A 25,698-nucleotide genomic window follows, 5' to 3' on the forward strand; every position below is an offset into this window, starting at 1 on the left:
AAAGGCGTTAGGGCGGTGTGGTGTATTCTCACAGCGGTGACACCATGCGGATTTTCGTCTTTGCGTCTCGGCCACGTTAGGTTAGGTTAACGTTAGGTTAGGTTAGCATAAAAGGGCACGGTGCATTCTCACAGTGATTACGCCGGGAGGAGTATTGTCGTTTTGTCTCAGCCACATTTGCTTAGGTTAACGTTAGGTCAGGTTAGCGTAAGAGGCGGTAGGGTAGCGCGACATACTCTCACAGCGGTTGCAGGGGCGTCGAGCATCACCGGTGGCCTTTCGGCAACTTGCGTTCAAATGAGGGTGCTAAGGCTCTCCGACTTCTACATTTTCAATATATGTGGCCCGGCCTCTACTACGGTTCCTACTGCTCCCCACAGAAACACCTGTGATGTTATTTCCAAGGTACATCACCGTAAGGCGCAAGAAAGCTATGGTCCGGCACAAATGACTTAGCATGAGCACCATAAGAGCAATACAGTCTGTCCGACACAGCGGTCACCAAATGGGGCGTGGGTGCCCGCTACTTCACCTATTTCATCGTGCCGGCTGCCAGTGTCCGAGCGTAAACAAACTTGACGCCACTCCGCAATGCCGGCACGCCTAGGGACAAACGCACACAACACACGCTAAGAAACCTCCTCCGTAGTGCCTAGGCAGAGTCATATATTCAAGGAGCAAAAGACCCTAGATTCTCTCTCTCGTGCCCATTGTTAGTCGCGCCTGCGCACAAACGGCTGGCGATCCCTCAAATGAATCTCTCGTGCCACATCGCGGCCCACGCAAGAGGTCGCGTTTCTACCAGAAAGCTTACCTTCATGCATAGCGTTTGCCACCAGCATTTCCCGGAAACCATTACGGTTACATAAGCTGCAGTTGCCGGGAAGCGTGAGCAGTCAGTTATCTTTGAATGTTATTGCGTTTCACTCTTAAAGGCGAAGCTTAAGCATCCTACAAATTTTTTTCTCTTTATCTGCACACTCCCTTGCCATTATGAAGGCGAAGTGAGTCAACTGTTCCGGGCCTCTTCGTAACTGCCCAACTCTCCTGAGCCAAACTGCTACTACTACTACTAGCGCCTTGAGAAATTGTGACAAGTAGCTGGGAAAGTATGAGCACTGGGGGAGGTAACCGCTGCAGGGGGCTCACCTGCCCAGGATCTTCTTGAGACCACGGCTCTTGCTGTGCTTGAGTGTGGAAGCAGCCGAGGGGGGCGAGTACAGCTGGCAACCGGGACGAGCCACCACCAGCTCGGGCTGGGCTGCACAGCAGTGCCAGCGCATACCATCAGCATAAACATCTGGACAACCAGTCCATGTGACAAATTCTAGAGTGCTGCCAGAGTGCTTCGACTCTGTTTCACAACAATGTGGCACCGGGGTGGGTGGCATGGGATGTGTTCTGGCACATGACACTCGGCTTGAGACAGACTGAGTGATTGATCTAGCGACAGGGCTTGTGCAGCCCAAAGCAACATAAGTGGCTATGAGAGACACTGTAGTAGGGGAGTGTAAATTAAATTTGACCATCTTAGGTTTTTAATGTGAGCCTGCAGCATTGTACACAAGTGTTGTTGCATTAGACCTTGATTTCAATGGGGCTGCTGCAGCCTGGAATGGAACCTGCAACCTCATGCCCAGCAGCAGAATGCCATAGCCAATCGGACATGCAGCAGCTAGGGCAGAGGAGTAAGCAGTACGCTGATGCTATGCAACCCATGTGATAAAGACACTTGCATTCTTGAGATGGCACTCGACTGATTAATGCCAGGTGTACCTTCAATACTGCCGCACCACATTATCTTCAAATGCGGCATTTTGTTAAAGCACCCAGAAAAAAAAAAAGAACTTCATATCCTTGTGACTTCCTTTGCTACCCTCACACTTTCCATCTTTCACGGTGTAGAGCACTGATGGCCACTGTGCTCTGAGCATGCAAAACTATCAATATAAGCACAAGGCAGAGCATCCTGTGTTTCTTTGATGCTTGCCCAGTGATGCCAAAACAGGGGATTACTTAGAAAGTGCCACATTCCCAGTACAGCCAACGCCCGTTAATTGCGCTCAAACGAGGTTCATTCGGTCACCCTGACAGGATGACCAAATTATACGGCAGGTCGAATTAATTAAGATGCTAAAAAATGTCAAACCACAATGCTCATTCATTTGGAAGTACAGTGGACTCTCTTTAAACGGAACTTCAAGGGGCCAGGGAAATTGGTTCAGTTTATGACAAGTTTAATTTACTGAGAGACATTGCAGAGAGCATTGCATGAATACAAAACCAACCAACCATGAGAATGTTGTTCTATTTAAGCAATTTTTGTTTATCGAGATTCCACAGTATTTGCCTGATTCTGACTCGCTTTCTGTGTGTCCAAAGTAGAAAACTAACATATAGATAACACTACAGCTCCTAAACAAAATAGAAATCTAACGCACATCAAAATTTTCAGTAAGGAAAATGGGCAATATGGGTTGCACAGTGGTGGCCGGTTTCCTAAAATTAGATTCGCAACACTGTTTTTTTAAAGTTAGCTTCGCCGCAATACATTTGTTATGCAGCAAAGCATACGAATACCGCGAATGCAGTTCTTGGTACAATTTTCTTTTGGAACAAAGAAAGCATGTGTTAGAATCGAGTAACACCATAATCATACATTGTGAACTACCATTATTGCTTGAAAATATTCTTAGGGGAGGCTGAAAATGGGCATTTCCAAGGAGAGATATTACATATTCAACATATTCACTGTCCCCTGAGCTCTGCCAAGGCAGACGCTGCCAGCACAGGGCTAGCTATTGGGGTCACCATAGGGGTCAGGCACATGAATGCTGGCTAGTCAAGTTCGAATCATCCAGCAAAGGTCATGTTTAAGACTGAAATAACGAAAGTTTGGGCCCATAGAAATGGATGGCTGCCAGCTGGGACCTGCACTCGGGATCTAATTAATTGAATAGTCTAATTAACTGGAGTCAAATTAACAGAAGTTTACTGTAGTTGGTTACGATTTGTGGGGCACTTTTTTGTCGCATATTACGCGGAAGCGAAGGAGAGGGCGCACAAAGCAGCAGCAGCAGCGCCTAGCGAAAGGTTTCCATGCTCTAGCAACAACAGTCATAAAACCATTCAGCATCTCCAAAATCAAGCAATAAGAATAATAACCTTGAGCAACTTCATGCCCAATGCATCTTCCTTACCCTACTCACATGGCATTTTGTTGGTTCAAAAACTCATTCTTGTACATATAAATATGCGAATGGAAAGCTTAAAATTCCTTTACTACACACTAATCAGTTTCCTCATGTGTCATCAACTTGCTCTGCAAAATTAAATAACTTTCTCTTACCTAAACCCAGCACTCAGTATGGCAAGTCTACTGCGAACTTCTCATCATTATCATTTTGGAATTCCTTGCCTGTAGGTATAAGGAAGGGATCTTTTGAAATAATTAAAAAGGCTTCACGCTCATACCTGCTAAACTCATAAACACTACTTAATATTCATAATAAGTGCTCTTATATTTATGTATATATGCTTTATTTCTTGCTTAACTTAACATTTCCTATAACTCAATTTTCTGTGTGTTTACCACTGTTTACCAAAATATTGCTGTCTGATGTTATGGTTTTATAGGAGGTCTCGCTCTCAGTCTTGTGACTTTGAGACCTGCTTCTGTATTCATGTCATATGCAATGTATTACACGCACTTTTATATAACTAATGGGAACGTGGTGCTGCTGCAGTGGATCACTGGCTCCCATGCATTGCAGAGCAACTGGACAGGCATTGCAAGACATACAGAAATTAGTGCATGAGGTGATAAAGCCTCTCTGCAGGCACACTCCAACAGCGTAGGAAATTCGCAGGGCACTATTTATAACATCAGAACATTGGCATCGGGTAGTGTCCATGACAAAACTCTCTTATATTGCTCTTTTTTTTTTCCTCCACCTGAAACTCGTAGCACACGAGGCTCTCCATATTTTCCCTTACTTTCTCTGTCTAGCAGCAATGGTGGCTAGTCCCAGCCAATGCCATACATTCACTTGAAAGGTGGTACAGTGCTTAGAATTTTAATTGCATTGTAACTTATGACCCAAGTGTTTCATCTAGGGGGCACGAAAAGTGAGATTCTGCCAAAAGGCGCTTCTGTGGTAGGAATTTTAAAAACACCTTCAGAACATTCGTGGCAGCATCTTGAAACATCAAGGCTTGTTAAAAAGAAAACACGTACATAAGAGTGCAAGGAAACACTGACATGCGCATATTCCAACACCTGAGACAGTTCTCTTCAGCAGCCATCAATTGCTATTTGGAACAGATAGTCAGGATCTTTAGTAATAGCAGTATTAGTTACTACAGTGATATTGAGTTACACATCACTGCAAACGAGCGCACACACACACAGACCATACAAGGTTGCATGTATGCCTGCATCTCTCTAGCTGTACTCCAATGAAAAATCTGGAGTACTTCTGTTTGCTTATTATTATTTTTGCTATGTGATAACGAAACTTGTCTCCCATTGATCAAAGTTGGAGTGCTTTTGTGTTGTCCATCAATTGTTTTGGTCGAAGCAGCTGCATGACAGACAACATACCTTGCTCTGCTGTCAAGGCATGAATTCGACAGAAAGTTTCATCGTGTGTGGCATCACTTTGACGAGTTGAGCTGTGATCCAGCATAGAGCAATATTTTCGCTTCTGGCAGAAGTCCCATTAGCAAACTCTGGATACAATTCCGATGCCTGCTCTGGCAGTTTCTCCAAAATTCCTAGCAAAATTCACCGTTGGAGTGATCAGTCAAAGCAACACATTAGCTGTCACGGCAACGTTCATGCTACATTTGTAACAGTAAAAGGCAAATGAAACTCCTAGGTTGTGGGACTATGCATGACTAGAACCACAAAAACCTCTTTCTAAGGAGTGCCTGTGATATGTACTGCAGCAACTGGACAAGTACAAGTAAATAACTGTGCACTTAGGCACCCACCAATGATCTTAAAAGATGCTCCAATTCTTACCATAATTTGAAAAAAATAAAAGCAAATTAAGAAAACGTATAAGGCATGCTTGGCTTCTTTCTGACCATGAGCTACCAAGTATAGAAAGCAATTTGCAAGGTGCACATACTAGTAACGCAGTTAATAATACTTAAGAAGCCACATCTAGTAGTGCAGTTAAATTTAAGAAAATGACATGCTACAGAAAATTGTAGTGACCAAAAAAAATATGAATTCACAAAAGACAAAGTAAAGCACATAGAACAAGTACCAATGACTACATAAATATTAAACGCAAAGAAACAAATGTACGTATCTTTCTGGTGAAAGGTTTGACACACCATGGTTGTACTGCCACAAGAAAGCATGATGAAAGTTGCCACCAATATCTGTTTATTTCTAGTATCGTCAATTACCACAGCTTTGATGATAGAAATTTGTTTACGATTCCAGAACCAGAACAGCAAAGTAATAAGAAAATAAGTAGAAAAAAATGCTATGTCATTGTACACTGTTCCAGAGAACATGAAGGTTGCAGGTTGTATCAATCAGAACAGCAAATAGCCTTTTAAAATATATGACTACAAGAAAGCAAAAGCTTTGCATTTCAAAACCACACAGCTATTGGTCGGTGGTACTTTTCTTACTTGCTCCGAATCCTTTTACTTCAACATACACCAATTAGACCAATAACAAGCCCTGCCCAATAATGGCCAAGCAAGAGCTTTTTAATGCTCTCAGTATCAGTCTCTGACAAATTTTTTTACTTAAACGTTTATCATACTGTCCCAAGGAATACTTGTGGTACTATCAATTCTCTGGTGCCGTTACAGAATAGAACTGCACTAAGACGAGTTAAGCTAATAAACAGTACAAACTGAGACTTTAACCTGCAGATCTTACATGTGTAGGAATAACGGGGTGAGAACGGCTTTGGGCCTCGGCACACTACAGTTGGTGCATGCCTACCCATCGACCGCAGTCCAGTACAAGCTCGAGGAAACAATGGATGACAGCCCCGTGCACACTCGGGAAGCATTTATTACATTTGCAATTAACACTTTGAGTGGGCCAGCTAGCTATTGTCTACATCACTGAGGGTTCCCTAGGAGAGAATAATACGCTAGGTAAAGAGGGGCTTCTGACTTATCGGCCAGGGATACAGGTGGACGCGGCGATTGCCACAGCAAAAATGTGTTCGACTAACCAGGTGCAGGAAAACAGGAGCAGCGACGGAGGCTTCTGCACTTGCCACTGTCAACGTCAGAGGGATCTTACGTGAATAGCGCTTGTGATTCCCCTTAGCCGCCCACAAAAGGAAGGCTTCCCCCCGTCTCTCCTCAAACCTGCTGGTGCTTGCGCCCGATGCGACGTTTGCAGCGGGTGTGACCGTCATGGAATATGAGGATTTCCGCATATCGCAGCACAACACACTCTAACACATTTAAGATCATTTTTGCAAGCACAGCCACACTGGTGCAATTTTGCAGTGTTACTCGTGCATTGCCACCCTAAGTATTGAATGGATGCATGAGGTTAGCGTGTTTGTCTTCCAAATTAACAAAAACCATAAATAAATTACAAGTCACCACGCACAAGTCATGCCCTGTGGTCTACATACTTGTAAGCCTATAGCACTCCTTGACCTTTCAAACAAGAGAGAGGTACACGGAAAGATGGAGGCTAGAAGTGTTTGAAGGTGAACAAGAGATATCTTTGGAGCCAACCTATTGACAAGGCAAGTTATCATGGCCTTGACAAAGACAAGGCCCCTCGGTGAAACATTCACTGTAGCCTGAGGCATCCCTTGTTCAACTGCTGCTGATCACTCTTGGACTTCAAGGTGGTAATCAGCTAAATCAGAATGCTTCTATATATGTGGGTTGGAATATATGATACTATTCAGAATATGCCATACATAGGGGGAAAAGAAATAAACACTTTTTTTGAGGCCTTATGATATGCATTTAACTAGAAATTTTCTTCACTCACTCTGCTTTAGTCACTCGTTCTGAATGGCCTTCATTTCGTTATCTCCAATGACTTTTTATAGCATCTGTGGTGTTAGCTATACCGAGGTTTGACTGCACATACTTTGCAGCAGCAAGTGCAAATAACAGTGTTTCAGATTTTAGTAACAATCAGAATTTATAGTAACAATTACATAAAAATGATCAAACTCTCAGATGTGTTTGTACGCTTAAAAGCATGAACAGCTGCAAACCTTCTGACTGAAAACAACAAAAAGGTGAGAAAACACAAGATGTGACTCTCTTGTCTCAATACGAGAGAAAAGAGAAACTGAACATAGATCAGTGTGCTAAAGAACTTGTCGCAGCAACTGGGTAAAAAGATCAAACACCAGCTGTCGCAGCCACAAAGCCCAAACAAGAAGTCAGCGAGAAATCAATACAGCCTGTTTCATGGCGTGCATTGACGATGCAAGGACAGAGAGAGCCCAGAACATTGCAGCAATCATGGAACGTGCACTGCACCATAGAATACTAAGGAGGTGCTTTGTGGAATACAGAGAGCGTGTGAGGTGACAGTCAATTTCTTGACATGAGAGGCTTCATCTGTGGTGAACTTAGCCCCTTATTGTGAGAGTTGTGAAGCCCAGCGTACAGCTTCCGGTCGCCACCACTGAGTGCGACTTTGAAACCACTTTACCATTCAGGTTAAATTTGTAGAAGCAACATTCAACTCGCTTCTCATGAGAGTGTATTAATTGATTTATGAAAAATGCACCACAGATCCCACCTTAAAATAAGCCCTTCATCTTATGCCATCCCTGACAGCCTGCATTCGTTTAAATTAAGGCTTTGGCTTCCTTTTGTTTGTTTTGTTTACCCAGTGAGTATAAATGGCCGTCAATTATGAGCACTCTTATTTTCACACACGAGAAGGTTATTTTCCTAAAACACTGATAAAAAGCATTTAAAAAGGTAGCAACAAAGCCATGTCACAGAATTGACAGCCGGGCTAGTTGGTCTTGATTCATCTTTGAATTGACTTGTAATGTGCTGTACAAGTCAATTCCAAGATAAACCAAAGCCATGTGACATGCCAGGTAGATTACTTCAGCACGACATCAAAACTGATGCCCTGAGCAGCGATAACAAACTGCAGCACAATTAGTACAGTACAGGCTAAGGGGACACTTGCAACATTATGCATGCCGTGGTCCATGCTGTTTGTTAGGGCGCGATTACAATGGTCATGACACGAGCTCATTAGCACTATACTGTGAGCACTGCATAACAGCTAGGATGGCACAGGCATGTGGGGGAACAGCACTTTTATGAGTAGGAACATTTCTTTCTGTTTGATCAGATTACTCAAGACTGTTGAACTGATACTAACAGCTAAAACCACTGAAGCTGTGTAAAATAGGAACCTAAAGGCTGGTCCTGCACACCATCTCTTGCGAATCGGTACACTCCTGCCAGTTTGAAGAGATGAGCTTTGAGGTCTCATAAAAACTGCAACCACAGAAAAATGGGAAGAGAGCGACAGAAGTATATGCGTCAAAGGACAGGACAGCCAGCAGTCATCAAGAGTAGCCCCAAACACTGCATGCCCAACCGACAGTCCAGAAACAAGAATATACAGAGACACCAAGTCATAAGACACTTTCCACTGGGTACACTGGCAGGAACCTGGAGCCTAAGTAGACAGCGAGTGCTGCAGTCCCTAGTCATTATCTGCGCCTTTTGCCCAATGCAAAGGCCAAACTACAAAAGCAGGGGCATGAATCGTGCATGGTGGCACATGAGCCAAATGAACTCCACCTCCACTTCATGCTCCCCAATATACCACCAATATACTGCTCTTGAAATATCATCAAAAATGGCTAACAGAGAAGCTGATTTATCTGTATGACTTGTCGGGGCACTGCAATGCACCTGTGTTTGTAGAATGGCCAGGCTTCTGATTAAAGAAAATCCCGACTTTCTTGCACTGTTCTCCGACCTCCCAAAATGGCCTGTCACAAGGTTTGGACATTGCGAACAGAAAAGCCTGCCCTAGAGATCATGTGGTCACCATCATTTGTGTTATGCTTTCGAATGCAGTGGAAACGGCAGTAATTTCGAATGAGAGCTCCCACATGCTTATTCTTAGTGCAGTCAATGTCTTTGCTACCTTTATCTCTGAACGATGTCAAAGTAAGGCAATGCGAATGCCGAACAGTATTGCGGAATTCCAAATGGTAGTAGATTTCGAATTGAATACTGAATTGAATAAAAAAAAAGCTCAATATAGAACATCAGAAAATTTGACACAAACACTTATGCTTACAAATTTTGTGCAAGAACAGAGCTCTGCAGGTGCTTAGGAGGCTAATCACATTACTTAACAAGAATGTAGCCAGCTATCAGCAACTTAGGTACCTATGAATCGAGATACATGGGATACTCTACTTTTATTAAAGGGAACACCAATTCAGTATGCCAGCACTGATAGCAACTCAGTTTGTGTATAAAGGTCTGGAAAATAGTTGTTATCGACAGAATTTCAGTCAAATAGAGTCAAGTGCTTTATTTCCTCTGAAGGTGAAAAAGTAGCGAAGTTGTCCTAAATACCGAGCTTTTCAGTTTCATAGTGGGCCATGCTGTGCTTAATGACAACCTTCTATTGCTTAGAAAGTTTTGCTGTCCAGTTTCCTTCCACAAAACAGGAGGGTGTTTCCATCGTCATGGCATGTGGTTTATTTGACGTATCAGTTCATCGAGTCCAATTTGTGCAACAGACAAAAGTGGGGATTTGCACATAATGTGACGACCGGCACCGCTTTATGCGGTCATCAGCATCGCATGTGTCGACCTCGTTCGGCGCCAATGCTAAAGAGTTCTGAAAGTCCACCCCGCCTCCGCGCCCCCTTTTCCATCTGCTTCCATCTGCTGTTCGTGTAAATGCATCTGCAGTAGGAGTCACTGTGCTAATCACAACATTTTTCAGCCCTTCATGTAAATCCAAAGCTAGTGTTGTGATGGGTCACTCGAAGCTGTGAAAACGGACTGTTGTACACCTACAAACTACGTTTGGAACAAGGGGCCACCGTATGTGCTTCGCAAATATAGTGGCCATGAACAAGGGAAATCCTGTACACTCGCTTTCGTTGGCAAGGTGGTCTGTCAGCTTTCCGAGGCTCGTGTGACCGCTGTATGAAACTGTAACTTCAATCGCCAACACCCTATGACGTAGCTTCAATTAGGCCTAATGGGCTAGACAGTGTGGCCAATGGTGTGGCCGTGACGAAAATTTGAGGCCGACTGATGTGATAACGGGCCACAAACCATTATGTAAAGCTTGTCACTAATATTTTACTACAAGTGGCTCATCAGTGATCGGTCGAGAGATCACACGTATGGGTTTACATTGACTGCCATTGAAATGGCATTTGGGTCTGCAGGCCGGCAACTGCCGAGATCATGTGTGCCAAGTTTGTCTGTGTGCTCGCATGTGGGCAGAAAGCTCCAAAATGCATAAATCTGCATGCGTAAATACTGAACACGTTTATCCGATACAATCAGTGTGCCTGCCGGCGGCTAATCAGCCTGATCTTCGCACATGTTTCCGTGCTTTCCATACATGCTGCTTTTACCGTTATCTCTGTCCATGTAGCGTTAATCATTTTAATTGATCCGGTCAACTTGGTCGAGCATTGTATCGATGGAGGTTGCACGCGATGGGAATGCAGCACATATCAGGGCACGGATCACAATCGGATTATTCAAGGAATGCAAAAAATATTCTAAAAACTGAATCTAATAGAGAAATCTAATAGTACTAGATGTGAATTCATAAATAGAATCATTCGAACATTCACTCATCATCATCATCATCATCATCATCATCCTATTTTATGTCCACTGCTGGATGAAGGCCTCTCCCTGCGATTTCCAATTACCCCTGTCCTGTGCCAACTGATTCCAACTAGCACCCACGAATTTCCTAATTTCATCGTACCACCTAGCCTTCTGCCTTCCTGTACTGCGCTTCCCTTCTCTTGGTAGACATTCTGTAGCCCTAATGGTCCAACGGTTATCCAACCTGCGCATCACATGACCTGCCCAGTGCCATTTTTTTCTCTAAATGTCAATTAGTATATTGGCTATACCCGTTTCCTCTCTGATCCAAACCACTTTTATTTCCCTCTCTCAAGGTTATGCCTAGCATTATTCGTTCCATTGCTCTTTGTGCGGTCCTTAACTTGTTCTCAAGCTTCTTTGTCAGTATCCAAGTCTCTGCCCCATATGTCAGCACCGGTAAAATGCACTGATTATACACCTTCCATTTCAATGATAATGGTAAGCTTCCAGTCAGGAGCTAGCAATGTCTGCCGAATGCGATCCAACCCATTTTTATTCTTCGATGAATTTCCTTCTCATGATCAAGGTTCTCAGTGATTTTTTTTACCTAGGTAAACATACTCCTTCACAGACTCTAGAGGCTGACTGGCAATCCTGAACTCTTCTTCCTTTGCCCGGTTATTCATCCTTATCTTTGTCTTCTGCATATTAATCTTCAACCCCACTCTTACACTCTCTCTGTTAAGGTGCTCAATCGTTTGTTGTAACTCATCTGCAGTGTTGCTGAATAGAACAATGTCATCGGCAAGTTGAAGGTTGCTGAGGTATTCACCGTTGATCCTTCCCAGTTTAATAGTTTGACCTCTATATACTGTGGCGAGGAAAGCATATGTCGCCTTGAAGAAGACAAGTCGACTTGTCGAAACGTTGGCTCCTGCTTTCACCTTGTTCTCGTTTTGCTCATCCCCTTCCTTTATAGGCATCTTCCTACTTTTCTTCTGGAGAATTAAGGTAGCTGTGGAATCTCTATAGATATTTTCCAGAATATTTACGTAAGCAGTCTGTTACTCCTTGATTACGTAATGCCTCTATGACTGCTGGTATCTCTACTGAATCAAATGCCTTGTCGTAGTCTATGAAAGCCATATATAAAGGCTGATTGTACTCTGCAGATTTCCCGATTACCTGATTGATGACATGGATGTGATCCAGAGTATCCTTCCTGAAACCTGCCTGTTCCCTTGGTTGCCTAAAGTCCAGTGTTGCCCTTATTTTATTGAAGATTATCTTGGTGAATATTTTACATATCACTAGGAGAAAGCTAATGCATCTATAATTTTTCGATTCTTTAACCTTTCCCTTTTTGTGGATAAGTATAATGTTTGCATTCTTCCAGTTTTCTGAAACTTGCAGTCGATAGACACTTCGTATAGAGAGCTGCCAGTTTTTCAAGCATTATGTCTTCTCCATCTTTGATTAAATAGACTGTTATTCCGTTTTTCCTGCCGCTCTTCCCCGTTTCATGTCTTGCAAGGCCCTTCTGACCTCATCGCTAGTTATAGGAGGAGTTCCTTTATCCTGTTCATTACTGTTTCGAATGGAGTTATCCTGAGTCCTCTGGGTATTGTACAGGTCAGTATAGAATTCTTCCGCTGCTTTTACTATACCTTCGAGATTGCTGATGATATTACCCTGCTTATCTTTCAATGCACACATCTTGGTTTGTCCAATGCCAAGTTTCCTTCTCACTGATTTCAGGCTACGTCCATTTCTATGGCTTCTTCAGTCTTTCTGACATTACAATTTCGAATATCACTTATTTTTTACTTGTTGATCAGTTTTGACAGCTCCGCATATTCTATCTTATCTCTTGAGTTGGACACTTTCATTCTTTTTTTTTATTAGGTCCTTTGTTACTTGGGAGAGTTTGCCTACTGGTTGCTTTGTTGCCTTGCCTCCCACTTCAATTGCTGCCTCTGAAGCCAGCCTCGTTACGGTTTCATTCATTACCTCTACGTCATCTTCATCTCTGTTCTAAGGCTGCACATTTGTTTGTAAGCAACAGCCTGAATTTGTCTGCTTTCACCCTTCCTGCCTCTAGGTTGATCTGGTCCTTTTTGACCAATTTTGCTCTTTCTTTCTTCAAATTCAGGTGAATCCTAGCTCTCACTAACCAATGATCACTGCACTTTACCCTACCTATCACTTCTACATCCTGCACTATGCTGGGATTGACAGAAAGTACGAAATCAATTTCATTTCCTGATTCACTATTAGGGCTTTCCAGGTCCACTTTCTGTTGCTGTGCTTTGAAAAAGGTGTTCATTATCTTAGCCTATTCCTCTCTGCAAATTCTACCAGCATCTCTCCTCGAGCATTCCTAGTATCGATGCCATAGTTGCCAACTGCTTGTTAACCAGCCTGCTTTTTCCCCACTTTTGCATTGAAGCCGCCCATTACTACAGTATAATACTGAGGTTGCACTTTTCTCATCACTAATTCAACATCTTCATAAAACTGATCTACTTCATCATCTTGACTGGATGTAGGAACGTAGGCTTGTACTACCTTTAATCTATACCTCTTATTAAGTTTGATTACGACTGCTGCTACCCTCTCATTAATGCTGCAGAATTCGTCAATGTTGCCCGCTATGTCCTTATAGATTAGGAATCCCACCCCGTATTGCTTCTTATGTGGGAGACCTCTATAGCAGAGGGCATGGCCTTATTCAGCAATGTATAAGCCTCACTAATTCTTCTAATCTCACTAAGGCCGATGATATCCCAAACAATGTCTGATAATTCCTCGAACAGTACTGCTGAGCTAGCCTCACTCGACCGAGTTTGGCTGTTAAAGGTTGACAGGGTCAGTTTCCATTGGCGGCCTGTCCGGACCCAGAGGTTCTTAGCACCCTCTGCTGCGTTACAGGTCTGACCGCTGCCTTAGTCAGGTGCTGTGCAGCTGCTGGGGACTTAGGGCCATGGGATAATTGTAGGAATCATGAGGGAGGGAGTGGCCAAATACTGCACCAGGCAGGCCAATTCCTGTTCTGGTCAGGGAATGTCTTTGCTCAAGCTTAGTGGGCCTTCCTAATTTGGTTGTACCTGGATTAGTATAGCCCCACTTGCTGTCGGCATCTTTTGCCAGTGTCAGGCGTCACTCCAAGCCTGCGGATGTAGTGCACTGGAGGAGGTCAAAGTCAGGCACACCATGGTTAGATGTTAAAAAAAAAAAAGGAAGAGGACTCTAACTTTCGACTATCGCAACCGAGCATTTGACATAGCTCAGTCGGATAATCCCACAGGCGGTGAGGCTACCTTATTGCCGAAAAGTACAGCCCAGAGGGCCCTACATGCCTAAGAGGTCCGTCGATTTATCCACCCTCTGTGGATTTTGCCCTTGTCATAGGTTGCACGATATTGTGTCAATCCACAGTGGTCCCAACATCGTGTTTCCAGAATCTCACGCACGCACGCACGCAGCCTTGAACGTGCCTAGGTACACGATATATTTTCGGTGAATTTGAACAGCGCTTACCAAGAAGCCTCGAACCGCGTATCATCCGCTCATTGTCTTGTCTGCCTGCCTCCTGCCGTCCGAAACTTGTGTTCCCGGGTAAAAATTAAGAGTGGCTAAGCCTCCTGTACAAAAGACGACCTTGACAGTTCCTAGGTGACTTCGGGCTTTCTACAGCTTTGGACCGCACTTATATCTACAGCTAATGATAAAGTAGAGATGGGGGATACTGGCCCCGTAGTTTTCTGGGAAAGCTGCAGGCCCACACGCTAGGAAATCAGGAATGCTACGCCTCATTCAACCTACAATAGTGCTGTCCTCGGTCAGTCAGACATGGTATGTGCATTTCGCACGTGGAAGCAATAGATGGCCCTTGTACCGCCGTGCACACGATAAAATACAATTCCCAGTATGCTAGAAGGAATAACTGCAAATGTAGACGAAAGGAATGGATGCAAATACAATCGTTATGACTAGAGGAAAATATGTGTGTTACATTCCCTATTTGATTTGAAATCGACTTTTCAAGTACTTGCACACCCTTAATGTCAAGCTTTCATCATTTCCCCATCACCGATCAAAAGGCATCACATTAGGCAATGGACTACCTACAGATAAAGTCTCATCACTCTCTCCCCCTTGTGGTAAGGCTGCAGGTGACAGAACCAAACTGACAGGGATTGGACATCATTCGAGTGCTGACGTCTGGTTACTTCAGTGGCGACGAGGATGGGATGATCGGACGAACACCACCAGGAAAACGAAATGGCCAACTATACAGGCCCACCGCCGTTCGACGAGGCCACCGATAAATGGCCAGTGTACCAAGTTCGTCTGGAGGCCTTCTTTGAGGGCTATAGTGTTACAGACGAGAAGAAGAAACGGGCTTTACGGTACTAATTGCAGCGCTGACCACAAACACGGTGGGCATGATTGCCAGATGCTGCGTGCCCGCCAACGTAAACGAACTTTCGTACGAGATCATTGCCCTTCTGCAATGATACTTTTCACCGGAGTCTAACGAGATAGTCCAGTGGTACAAGTTCCTCATGCTCAGCCAATTGCCAGGCTTGCCAGTCAAAGAATTTCTTTTGGCCATTTGTCAGATTGCAGACACGTGCAATTCTGGAAACAGCTTCGACAGAATACTGCAAGATAGGATTGTATGAGCGTTGTAAAGCTCCAGTGTACGTCGGCAACTTGTAATGAAAACAGGCCTGACCAGAAGCAGGGCCGAAGAAATAGCGCTGGCAGCTGAGCTGGCAGATGAGAACAAAAGAGGGATAGGCGCGGCCAAGTCGTACGAAGACGTGTATGCGGTGACAGAGAAAGATGCACCGAGGAAGGGACGCCGAATGTCACGCTTCACGTGTGAAGGTCAGGGACACAATGCAGAAACATGCCATTTCCGCTCATCTGTACACTACAAGTGGCGTCAATGTGGGCACCTGGCGAGGGTGTGCATCCGTCGCACAGATAAATTGCCTAGTGCACCAAAAGCGTCACATCAAGACGTCTATATGGTGCAGCCAAGGGATGACGACGCCAAGGCTGATGACCTATTCATGCTGGGGGCTGCTGAAGACTACGTCGGATCCCTCGGGAGAGTCAAAGCACTGGTGCGTACGTTGGAGTGGGACGGAGTTCTGGTCACCATGCAGCTAGACACGGGGTTGGCCGTTTCAATTGTCATGTGGAAAATGTATATAAAACCTCGGGCAGCCTGGCCTAAGCTCCAAGACTCCTCGTTGAACTTGTTTCCTTGGGAAACTTCTGGTGCGCGGACAGTTGAAGCTCAACGTTTCCACAGGAGGGCATTCCGTGGAAGGCACCTTGACCGTCCTTGGATGCAAAGGGCCCAACCTCTGCAGCCGAGACCTCATCAAAGCATTCAACGTACTGGATGTACCGGTTTTAAGCGTCTCGGCCAAAGGTGAGCCCTTCATCGTAGATTCAGCAAAAGAAGGCTGATGTCCAAGACCTGTTAAGGAAATTTGCTGAGGTGTTTGAACCAGCTCTGGGCCTTATCAAGGGTTCTCCTGCCCAGCTTCGCATAAAAAAAACCACCCCTCCAAGGTTTTGCAAAGCTCGTCAAGTGCCGTATGTGGTACGTTCCCAAGCAGCCGAGGAAATTAATAGACTAGCAGAAAGCGGCATCCTCAAACCGGTACCACACTCCGAATGGGCTATTCCCATAGTTCCAGTGGTGAAACGCAATGGCAGCAAAAGGCTTCGCGGGTATTTCAAGGTCACAGTGAACCAAGCCTGTCTTACAGCGCAGTATCGTCCTCCCCGCATGGATGATATACTTGCTACGTTGAACGGAGGGGAAGTTTTTACTACTATTGACCTCCGCGACGCATACAACCTTTGGATGAAGAATCCCAGCTAATTAAGACCATGAACCTACAGAAGGGGCTCTTCTGTTTCACTCAACTACCATTCGGGGTTTCGTCGGCACGGGCATTGTTTTAGAGCCGCATGGAGGCCATAGTGCAAGGTTTGCCAGCGCTGCAAGTCTATCTCGATGATGTCATTATTGCAGAAAAAAAGAATGACTGCACCACACTTCGCAAAGTACTGCAACGGTTCCAAGAGTCGGGAGTGTGTTTGTAACCGGAAAAGTCAAAATTTCGCCAACAAGAAGTTGACTTCCTGGGTCACAGAATAAGTGCTCACGAGTTGCAGGCGAAGACGGAAAACATTGATGCAATCCTCGAAGTCAAGGAGCCGCAAAGCGCAGTGGAACTGCGGCCATTCTCAGGACTGGTCGCTTAATACCACAAGTTCCTTAAAGGGCCCCTCACCAAGTCTGGCCATTTTAGCTGACAAGTGCAGAGCATACACTGCACGCTAACGATCGTGTTTGCAAAGAATTACATCGCTATGCACCGCGGAAACGTATAAAATTTCGATCCAAATGCTGTTTTCCCTTTCCCTCGTGGCGACTGCGCTCCAAGCCAGACAGTGACATCCTTGTGTCCCTGCACCTATGTGCTCGTGTCCACAGTGTGACGCCGCTCGTAGTGACATGTGACTTCGATTATTATTCAAGGCAACATCTGTTATCTGTGCGATCTGTTGCTTGAATTGATGAATTGAATTTAGAGAAAGAATCAAACACACAAACAGAATGTCTGCATATTTTTTGTTTTCCTTTGCACCGAAGCAAGAGAGATGTACTTCCGCTTCGTCTGCTTGTTCCTATGGTCGTGCAGCCACATGCGCAGGTGCCGAAACTATTCCATTTTCAACCGTGTCCCAGCGCCTGATCATGCTCTGCGATCCACTTGTTCTGCCTCAGTATTCGTGTAGCACTGAATTATACCGCTAGTCATGTGTCCTTGTGCACAGTGCACAAAATCGTGCGCTGCACGAACGAAACAGCTCATGTGCAATGCCATCAGCGGAAGCACGCAGCACAGAAAAAAAAAAAAAGAAGCAAGGAGAAAATAAAATGAAGGCGGGGCCTGTGATGTATGCATCATGCGATAGAGGACATGTAACAACTTCCAGCGTATAACCAAAATTTGCTATCGGGCCAGGTGAGGGGCCCTTTAAGAACGCGTCCTTGGTGATAGCAGCCCTGTACGAGCTTTTCCACACAAATATCAAATGGCACTGGGGCCGCCCACAGCAGGCAGCCTTTGACGAGGCAAAGATGACGGTCAAGGAAGACGAGTGGTTAACTCATTTTGACGGTGACAAGCCACTAATTCTCGAGTGCGACAAATCGCCAGTTGGAATCGGTGCAGTGCTGTCACACGATGTGGGCCAGCGTGTGTTACGCCTAGTTGGCTTCTGCTCCCGCATACTCACCCAAACGGAACGGAACTATTCACACTTAGAGCGGGAAGCCCTCGCATTGGTATTTAGTATGTTCAAATTTCATGCCTTTCTGTTCGGCAGAGTTGTCACCTTAATAACAGACCACAAACCGCTCGTGGGCCTCTTCCTTCCCGACAGGCCTGGACCTGCCATGCCTGCTGGCCGGATACAGCGCTGGGCCCTGATCTTGAGCGCCTACAGTGACAACATTCAGCACAAGGACAGCAAGGCCAACGTTCCAGCCGATGCACTCAGCCAGATTCCAGTAACCACATCGACACTTCCCGATGAATCTGAAGATTGTGACGGTGGTGAGTACATCCTTCTCATGGAGAGCTTCAAGATGGGGTGATTTCGGCCTAACAGCTAGCGGCCTTTACTTTGAAGGACAGAGAGTTAAGCGAGGTGTTGAAATAGGTACAGGAAGGTGGGCCGCGGCACCTGGCAAGACAGGACGAGCTTTTAACCCTTTCGCTGTCGGACCTTTCTGGCCGTGATGCACCCCCAGTGTCAGCTTGGTTTCAGGGAACGAGCATAACAGGGAATGAACATAGCAATTTATTTTTGATTATGATTGGTATATGAATAACATAGTCAATGGAATATGCACATTTCAGTGTTCTGCAGCTGTTGTTAATAAACATCATCATCATCATCAGCCTGACTATAACATCCGTTCGACAACCGAATCTGACGATGCAGAACTCGGCTCTTCCTCGGCTGAGACGCTGTCCGAGTCTGAATCCGAGTTCGCCTCGTATTCTGAATCGAACGAGCCACCGCTCCAATGAGCAAGCAAAGGTCCCGCGCGCTCAGCCATGCGAAAGTAACCGTGCGCAGGGAGGATGCACTTTCAGTCGCCCGCGCAACGGAGAGAAATGGGACGTTGCGTGATCAAGAAGACAGAGGGAGATGGAAAAAAGGCTAAAACAAAGTTTGAGGGGCTTTACGTTTACTACTGCAAGCCGCAAGCGAGGGTGCGGCGAGCGAGCGAAAGCAGTAATCGAGTTATGTGTCGGACTCTTTTCGGAGGGGCAACGGCGCGAGCCCCTCAACTTGACGCGCTGTAGCAGACACACCAACAGAAGAAAAATAAAAACCTTCAAATCAGCGGAGATGGCAGAACAACCCTTGAACCCATAACCACACGCACGCGACGCATGATCCAGCGAACGCGGAGCCACTGCGCCACTCAGCAAAGAGAGAGGGGGGAGTGGCAGTCACACCGTACTCTTCAATACATGTGTCTACCCAGTGTGGGGTGAAAATACGAACTTGTAAAAAGATTCAACAGATGGCGCAGCCAGTCCAGGAGCGCCAGCTTTGCGCGCAGGCGCGAAATTTTGAATGCACGATAGAGAACGTACCGGTACGGCAGTGACACTGTGGGAGGGAAGCGCGAAGACGTACTGGTACGTGCGTGACAGCGAAAGGGTTAAAAGTATTCCTTAACAGAAGAGATGAGTTGACTGTTAGTCACTGACTTGTGTGCTGGGGCCATCGCGTGATGGTGCCTATCGAGGCAAGAATAGCGATGCTACATCTGTTGCACGACATGCATCAAGGAAACGGGGCAATGAAAGCACTAGCCTGCTCACTGTTCTGGTACCCACGGATTGATGCGGACATAGAGTGATAGACCAGCCACATTCTAATTAGACAACGCTGTGGTACCTCTTGCTCTCGTTAAACGTAATCCCTGCCATACTCATGTGCCCGGCTTCTTGCAGACAGGTGATCCAGTGTGGGTACGTAACTTTGGACAAGGAGAGGCCTGGGTGCCAACCACGATCCGGGAAGCACAAGGCGCCCAGATGGTAACAGCATATGGCACTACGGGGATGATCATGTGCCGTCAATTGGACCAAGTCTAGGTACGACTTCTCGACAGTTCATTGGCCAATTCATCAGTCCAGTGTCCCACTGACATCCGGTCGGAAAGCACCGCAGGCTGTCCAGAACCAGATGATCCACCTGCAGCTGGGTCACCTGCATCTACACGCCTACACACCTAGATGCCGCTCCCCTTCTGAGGAGATCCAGTCGGATCTGAAGGCCTCCCCAGCGGTTCCCCTTTAGAGAGGGGGGACGAAGGAAGAAGATTGTTCTGACATCAGTGCGCAAGCAGCGCATGGTGGCTATCAGGGAGTATCTGGAGGCTATCACTTTCCCCTCCCCATGTTCCCTTCTCCTTACCCTGCGATCTGGGGGCATAAAAACAGTGCCCCAAGACAATAAAGCTGGATTTTACCTTGTTGTCATTAGGAGTGCTGATGTCTGGTCACTCCAATTGTTTTTTGTCATCCTTCCAAACATTTTGGACATAAATGCAGCTTAGATGACACAAGCTACAACCTCTGGAAATGTGTACTGCCACTAGCCCAATAAATTATGTCCAGCCTTCCTATTATGCCAATAAATTTAAGAAGAACTGAAACATACACTACATTTAAATCAACTATGCTCTAGTCTCTCGAACGTTAAATATGCCTGTACAAAAAGCTGCCATTCAAAGTGGCACTAAACACCCAGCACCCACAAAACACAAAGATACAGTATTTCCATGTACTCAACCATCCTAAAATGAGACAATACTTGTAATGATGATTAGAGAGACAGTGAAAAGACTATGTCCCGAAAGTGGTCAGGCAAATAATTCAGATGCACTGGGATGAGTCCTGCCAGTGACGCAAGTGGAAAGTGACCCAAACAAGGAAGTGAGAGAGAGAGAGAGGGGAGAGAGAGAGACCGTCACCTAGTTCTGGTGCAGAGCAGGCTCGGCGAGAAGACCGCAAGCGGAAAAAGCCTTTACCAAAGGAGACACCTGTCGAGCTCTTGCGGCTGCGGAAGACATCTCTGGACGCTGCCACAGGGGATGGCGCAGCTGCAGCAGCGGCTTCCTCAGAGCGCCTCACCTGTTGGCCGTGCGAACGTGGAAGACTGTTGCTGTACTGCCGCATGCTGCTGAGCTGGAAGGCAGTGGGAAGAAGCAGCGTACATCAGTCTTTATTACACTTAGTGTGCCGAAATACTGGTCAAACTGAGGAAGCACTATCTCTGGAACTCTTATTAAACACACAGAGAATAGAGAAATCAGTTTTCTAGGAAAACAACGCACCTACTTTGATTACGTTCGTTGGGTTAAAAGGTACAACTGAAAATCTACCAACTGTAGGAGGGTTTTTATTTAGGCCATCAATTTCTTAACAAATATTGTGGAAAATTACATTATTTCATAAAATTTTAGGAATCAACTTCACAACTCCGTAACTCTGCAATAAAAAAAAATATCACAGTTCTGTAAACCTGTCGAGACATTCAAAGTGGCCAAAGTTAATCTGTTTTACACTGCTCCAAACTACGTATATCACCAATTTTTGAGTGGAACTCCTTTAGAGGGTCCCTCACCAGGTCTGGCCATTTTGAGCTGACAAGCGCAGAGCATCCAATGCGTGATAACGGTCGTGTCTGCAAAGTATTACATCGCTACGCACTACAGAAAAATGTGAAATTTTAAACCGAACGCCGTTCTCCCTTCTTCTCGCGGCCACTGCACTCTAAGCCGTAGGATGACGTACACATGCTAGTGTACCTACTACACATGTTAGCGCTGTGACATTGCTGGTGGTGACATGTGACTTCAAGAATTGTTCAAGGCAACATCTCTCATTTGTGTAATATGTTGCTACAATAGACGAATTAAAGCTTAGAGAAATAATAAATCACACAAACCGAATGTCCGCATGTTTTTGTTTTACTTTGCACTGCAGCAAGAGAGATGTACTTCTGTTCCATCTGCTTGTTGCCATGTCGTTCAGTCACGCACGCAGACAACGAAACTATGTCATATTCTACAGTGTTCCAGTGCAGGATCGTGCTCTGTGATCTGCTTGTCCCTGCATCAGCATGCGTGTAGCACAGACTTAGATCGCTAGTCAGGTGTCCTCGTGCACAGCGCGCAAAATTGTGCGCTGCACGAAACAACTAACATAAGAGCTCGCGCTCGACACCGTCAGCGTAAGTGTGAGGCCCAGCAAAAAACAAGAACAAAAGAAAGGAATGAATGCGGGGCCCGTGATGTATGTGTCGTGTGACCCTCGAGCTTCGGTATGCGAGAAGGCAGAGAAGGAATTTCGCATGCGGAGGCTATTCGAGGCAAGTAGAGAGAGCGTCTATGTTTGTGGTGAAGCTCGCCTCCTGAAATCATGGGTTTTGCAGCACTGAAATATTTTTATCTCGGCTATTAATGAGCCAATTTGAAAAATTTTCATGCCAGAAGGCTCCCTAGGGGACACGTGACAACTTCCAGCATGTACAAAAATTTGTTATGGGGCCTGGTGAGGGGCCCTTTAAAACCCTCATGAGTACAGTAACAATTTCGTTTAAACTATATCACATTTGTCCAATTCAACTACTCTAACAGATGCAGTTTATAAAACGGCAATATCTGCCTTTTTTTCAGAGTTATAGATTAGCAAACTATATGCTTGTTTTTTTTTTAATGACTCATTTCCAGAATTAGAAAAAAACGTTTGAGGCTCTAGAACGAACTTCTGCGTCCTAGAATGGGCAGAACTCTTAAATGCTTTCCCCCTCAAATGCAGCAAATACCACTCAAGTTGGTTCATTGGTCATCTAATGAGATCATTTCCGTATTTTACATGCATCTGAACATAAAAATTAGCATTGCCCAGAGGTAAAGCTTCACCTTAAGAGGAAGCTTTAGCTTGGGTGCTCCTATCTAAATACATGTGCTCCTATCTAAATACATGTATGACCGGCGTAGTTGGAGAAGTATGGGAGAGGCCTTTGCCCTGCAGTGGGCGTAATCAGGCTGATGATGATGATGATGATGATCTAAATACATGTAAAAGGAGTTCATTTTTCTCGGCAACCATTACACCAAATTTGACAAGGCTCGTTGCACTTAAACGAAAAACTTTAGATATAGGGACTATTCATTTCAACTTTTTTTATTTATGTCATCAATCTTTTATTAAAGATTGACAAAAAGCATAAATTTTCAGAAAATGAAACTATCAAGTTTACGACTCTGTAACTCAGCAATGAAAAACGATATAACAATTCTGTGAATTGCATTGGATAGTACATCTGAAGTAGACAGAATTGATATGTTACATATGAATCTGAAAAATATGTAGTAATATGGAAATAGATCTTTTGCAGAACTCTTGAACACAATGTAACAAATTCACGTAAGATATAAATTGACCTATACAATTTGTCCGCTTTTAATGATCTAATGGATGCCATTTACAGAACCACGATACCTGTTCTTGATGCAGAGTTATTAATTTGTAAACTTCGTGCTTCTATTTCTTTCGAACTTCTGAATTTTTGAAAATTAATCTTGCAAAATTCAGGCCCTAAATCGAAATTCCACTTCCAACAGTCACTAGAATTTAACTTTAGGTCTCAAATGCAACAAATTTCATTAAAATCGGTCCAGGGGTTATCTCAGAAAAGTGTTTCAGCGTTTTACGTGTACAGTCGCTGACTGATTTTTCGGACTCCAAAAATTCGGACATGCTCGATTATTCAGTCTGCTTCGCGGCACCGCCATTCTCGCCATAGACCATAATGTATAACAACTGCTGAAAGTTCGGACACCTTGCAACCTCTCGTCTGATTTTTGGGGCACTTCTTGAGCCAACTTGATCGTGAGCACCATGCACAGACTCTGACCGGTGGATGATTGGACTTGCTGAACGCCATTTTTGTTTTGAACGGAGCCTCCTTGCTGCCCCACGAAGTGGCGCTACTGGAAATCCGCACTCATCATCATCGTTTCTGCCTGGTTTGCGGCTACAGCCATTGCTACAGCAGTTCCGGTCTCAGCTTAGTAAACCATGTCAAGACAATCCAGCAGCTGATTTGTTTGTTTCTTCGTGCACGACCATGCGAGTAGGCCCCGTTTTTCGTTTGTGCGACTGGTGTCGGTGTGACAACGCAGTGATGCGTGCTTTGTGTTCTGTGGCAAGGTTGCGGTGATCCAACGCGGCATACGGAAACATTGCATCAAGTGTCTAATTGCGCTGACAGTGCCCGTGGAGACTGCCGCTGAGGAATGCCGGCAAGCGGGTGCTGGGATGCCTAGAATTTGTCGTCTTCCGATGTGCTCCCTACTGACGCCGAAAATGTTCTGCCGAGCATTGCAATTCTGACACCGTCTCATTTGACAGTTTCACAGGTGCTGACACTTCTGTACTGACATGTGCAGAACTCGACGACGGCAAGATCATTCACCAGGTTTCTGCCTGCACCGCCGGACGATGACTCCAAGTCAAAAGATGACGCACCATGTGCTACGCTGCGCCATGTGCTACGCTGCGCCATGTGCTACGCTATGCGGAGTGTGTATAAGCAGTGACTATGCTTTGAGCCGCCTATAGTGACCGTACGACCCTATCCGAGATTCAGGCTTATCTGATTGCACGTAAACGGAACAGCGTGCAACAGCGTGCCATTCACGATTTCTTCAAGCCTACTGTCGAGCCCGAATAAGTGCGTGGAAATAAAGGATTTAGTTTTCTTTTTCTTCATCTGCTTTTTCGGACACCTATTTATTCGGACATTTCTGCAGTCACTGTGAGGTTCGAATAAATAGTCGGCGACTGTAATTGATGAAAAGAAAATTCGCTGCCTCTGTGGTCTGGAGTGAGGAGCGAGAAGTCAGTACAGTCAACGACCGATTTTTCACACCCTCTAAAGAACGTGAAAACGTCCGAAAATTCAGGCAGTTCGAAAAAATGAATGCATGCAAAAAAAAAACACTTTTTTTCTTTTTTTCTCGGATCTAGAGGTAAAGGGCAAAGTACCAGGTTTCCGAAACCCTGCCAAAGTGTCAGTGAAGTGGCTATAAAAAGAGGTGTTCAAAAACTCAGTATGCAGCCACCTGCCGGTTTATTATGTACATGTGCATCGTCGGGCAGCCGGTGTTATTGCAGCAGTGGCTTGAAGAACTTGTTTATTGTTGTTTGGACGGCATTCCTGTTGCATGCGATCATATTCACCTCGATCTGAGCAAGGGTCATGTCAGCACTGTACACTGATGAAAGAGCCAACAGTGCTCGCGTCAACTCGGTGCTTGTAGGCAGCGCAGGTATTGGCTCCTCATTTTCAACATCGGAGTCTTCTGAATCCCCCACAACCTGACGGACTATTTCCTCATCAGTCAGTTCTGCGCCGATACTAACCGACGGTACTGCTTTCCACGCTTCGATGCCATCGGTGAGGACGATGAAGACGGAGTGGGGGCCATCGAAGGCAAGCGAAATCCTCAAGTTGCGAACAGTGGAGTTCACTGACGAGCGTCGAAGCACCTAGGCCTAGCGTCGCAGAGCACACTTGACACAAAAGCACAACCACACACCACACTAGCCAAAACGTGGCCTGCGCAAACAAATGAGATGGCGCCACTCCGGAAACTCCGGCGGAGGCGGGAGTGCGGCGATGAACATAGCCAGTGTGGCCAGGCCAAATCGGTGTGTGACGGCTAGATTCGGCTAGTTG

General features: G+C 45.3%; 1 protein-coding gene across 4 annotated transcripts in view; it reads right to left on the bottom strand.

The window, feature by feature from the left end:
- Positions 1 to 25,698, bottom strand: part of Liprin-beta (liprin-beta 1) — a 120,295-nt gene that overhangs the window by 59,682 nt on the left and 34,915 nt on the right. For 3 of the 4 annotated variants that reach the window (XM_055074830.2, XM_055074828.2, XM_050185382.3), the window contains 2 exons: positions 20,921 to 21,134; positions 1,150 to 1,261 (listed from right to left, as the gene is read on the bottom strand). In XM_055074830.2, coding sequence (XP_054930805.1) covers positions 1,150 to 1,261; positions 20,921 to 21,134 — 326 coding nt within the window. The remainder of the gene's footprint in view (positions 1 to 1,149; positions 1,262 to 20,920; positions 21,135 to 25,698) is intronic. The other variant, XM_055074829.2, reaches the window with a different exon arrangement.

This window comes from Dermacentor andersoni, chromosome 4 (assembly GCF_023375885.2).
Source record: "Dermacentor andersoni chromosome 4, qqDerAnde1_hic_scaffold, whole genome shotgun sequence".
Classification (NCBI taxonomy): Eukaryota; Metazoa; Arthropoda; class Arachnida; order Ixodida; family Ixodidae; genus Dermacentor; species Dermacentor andersoni.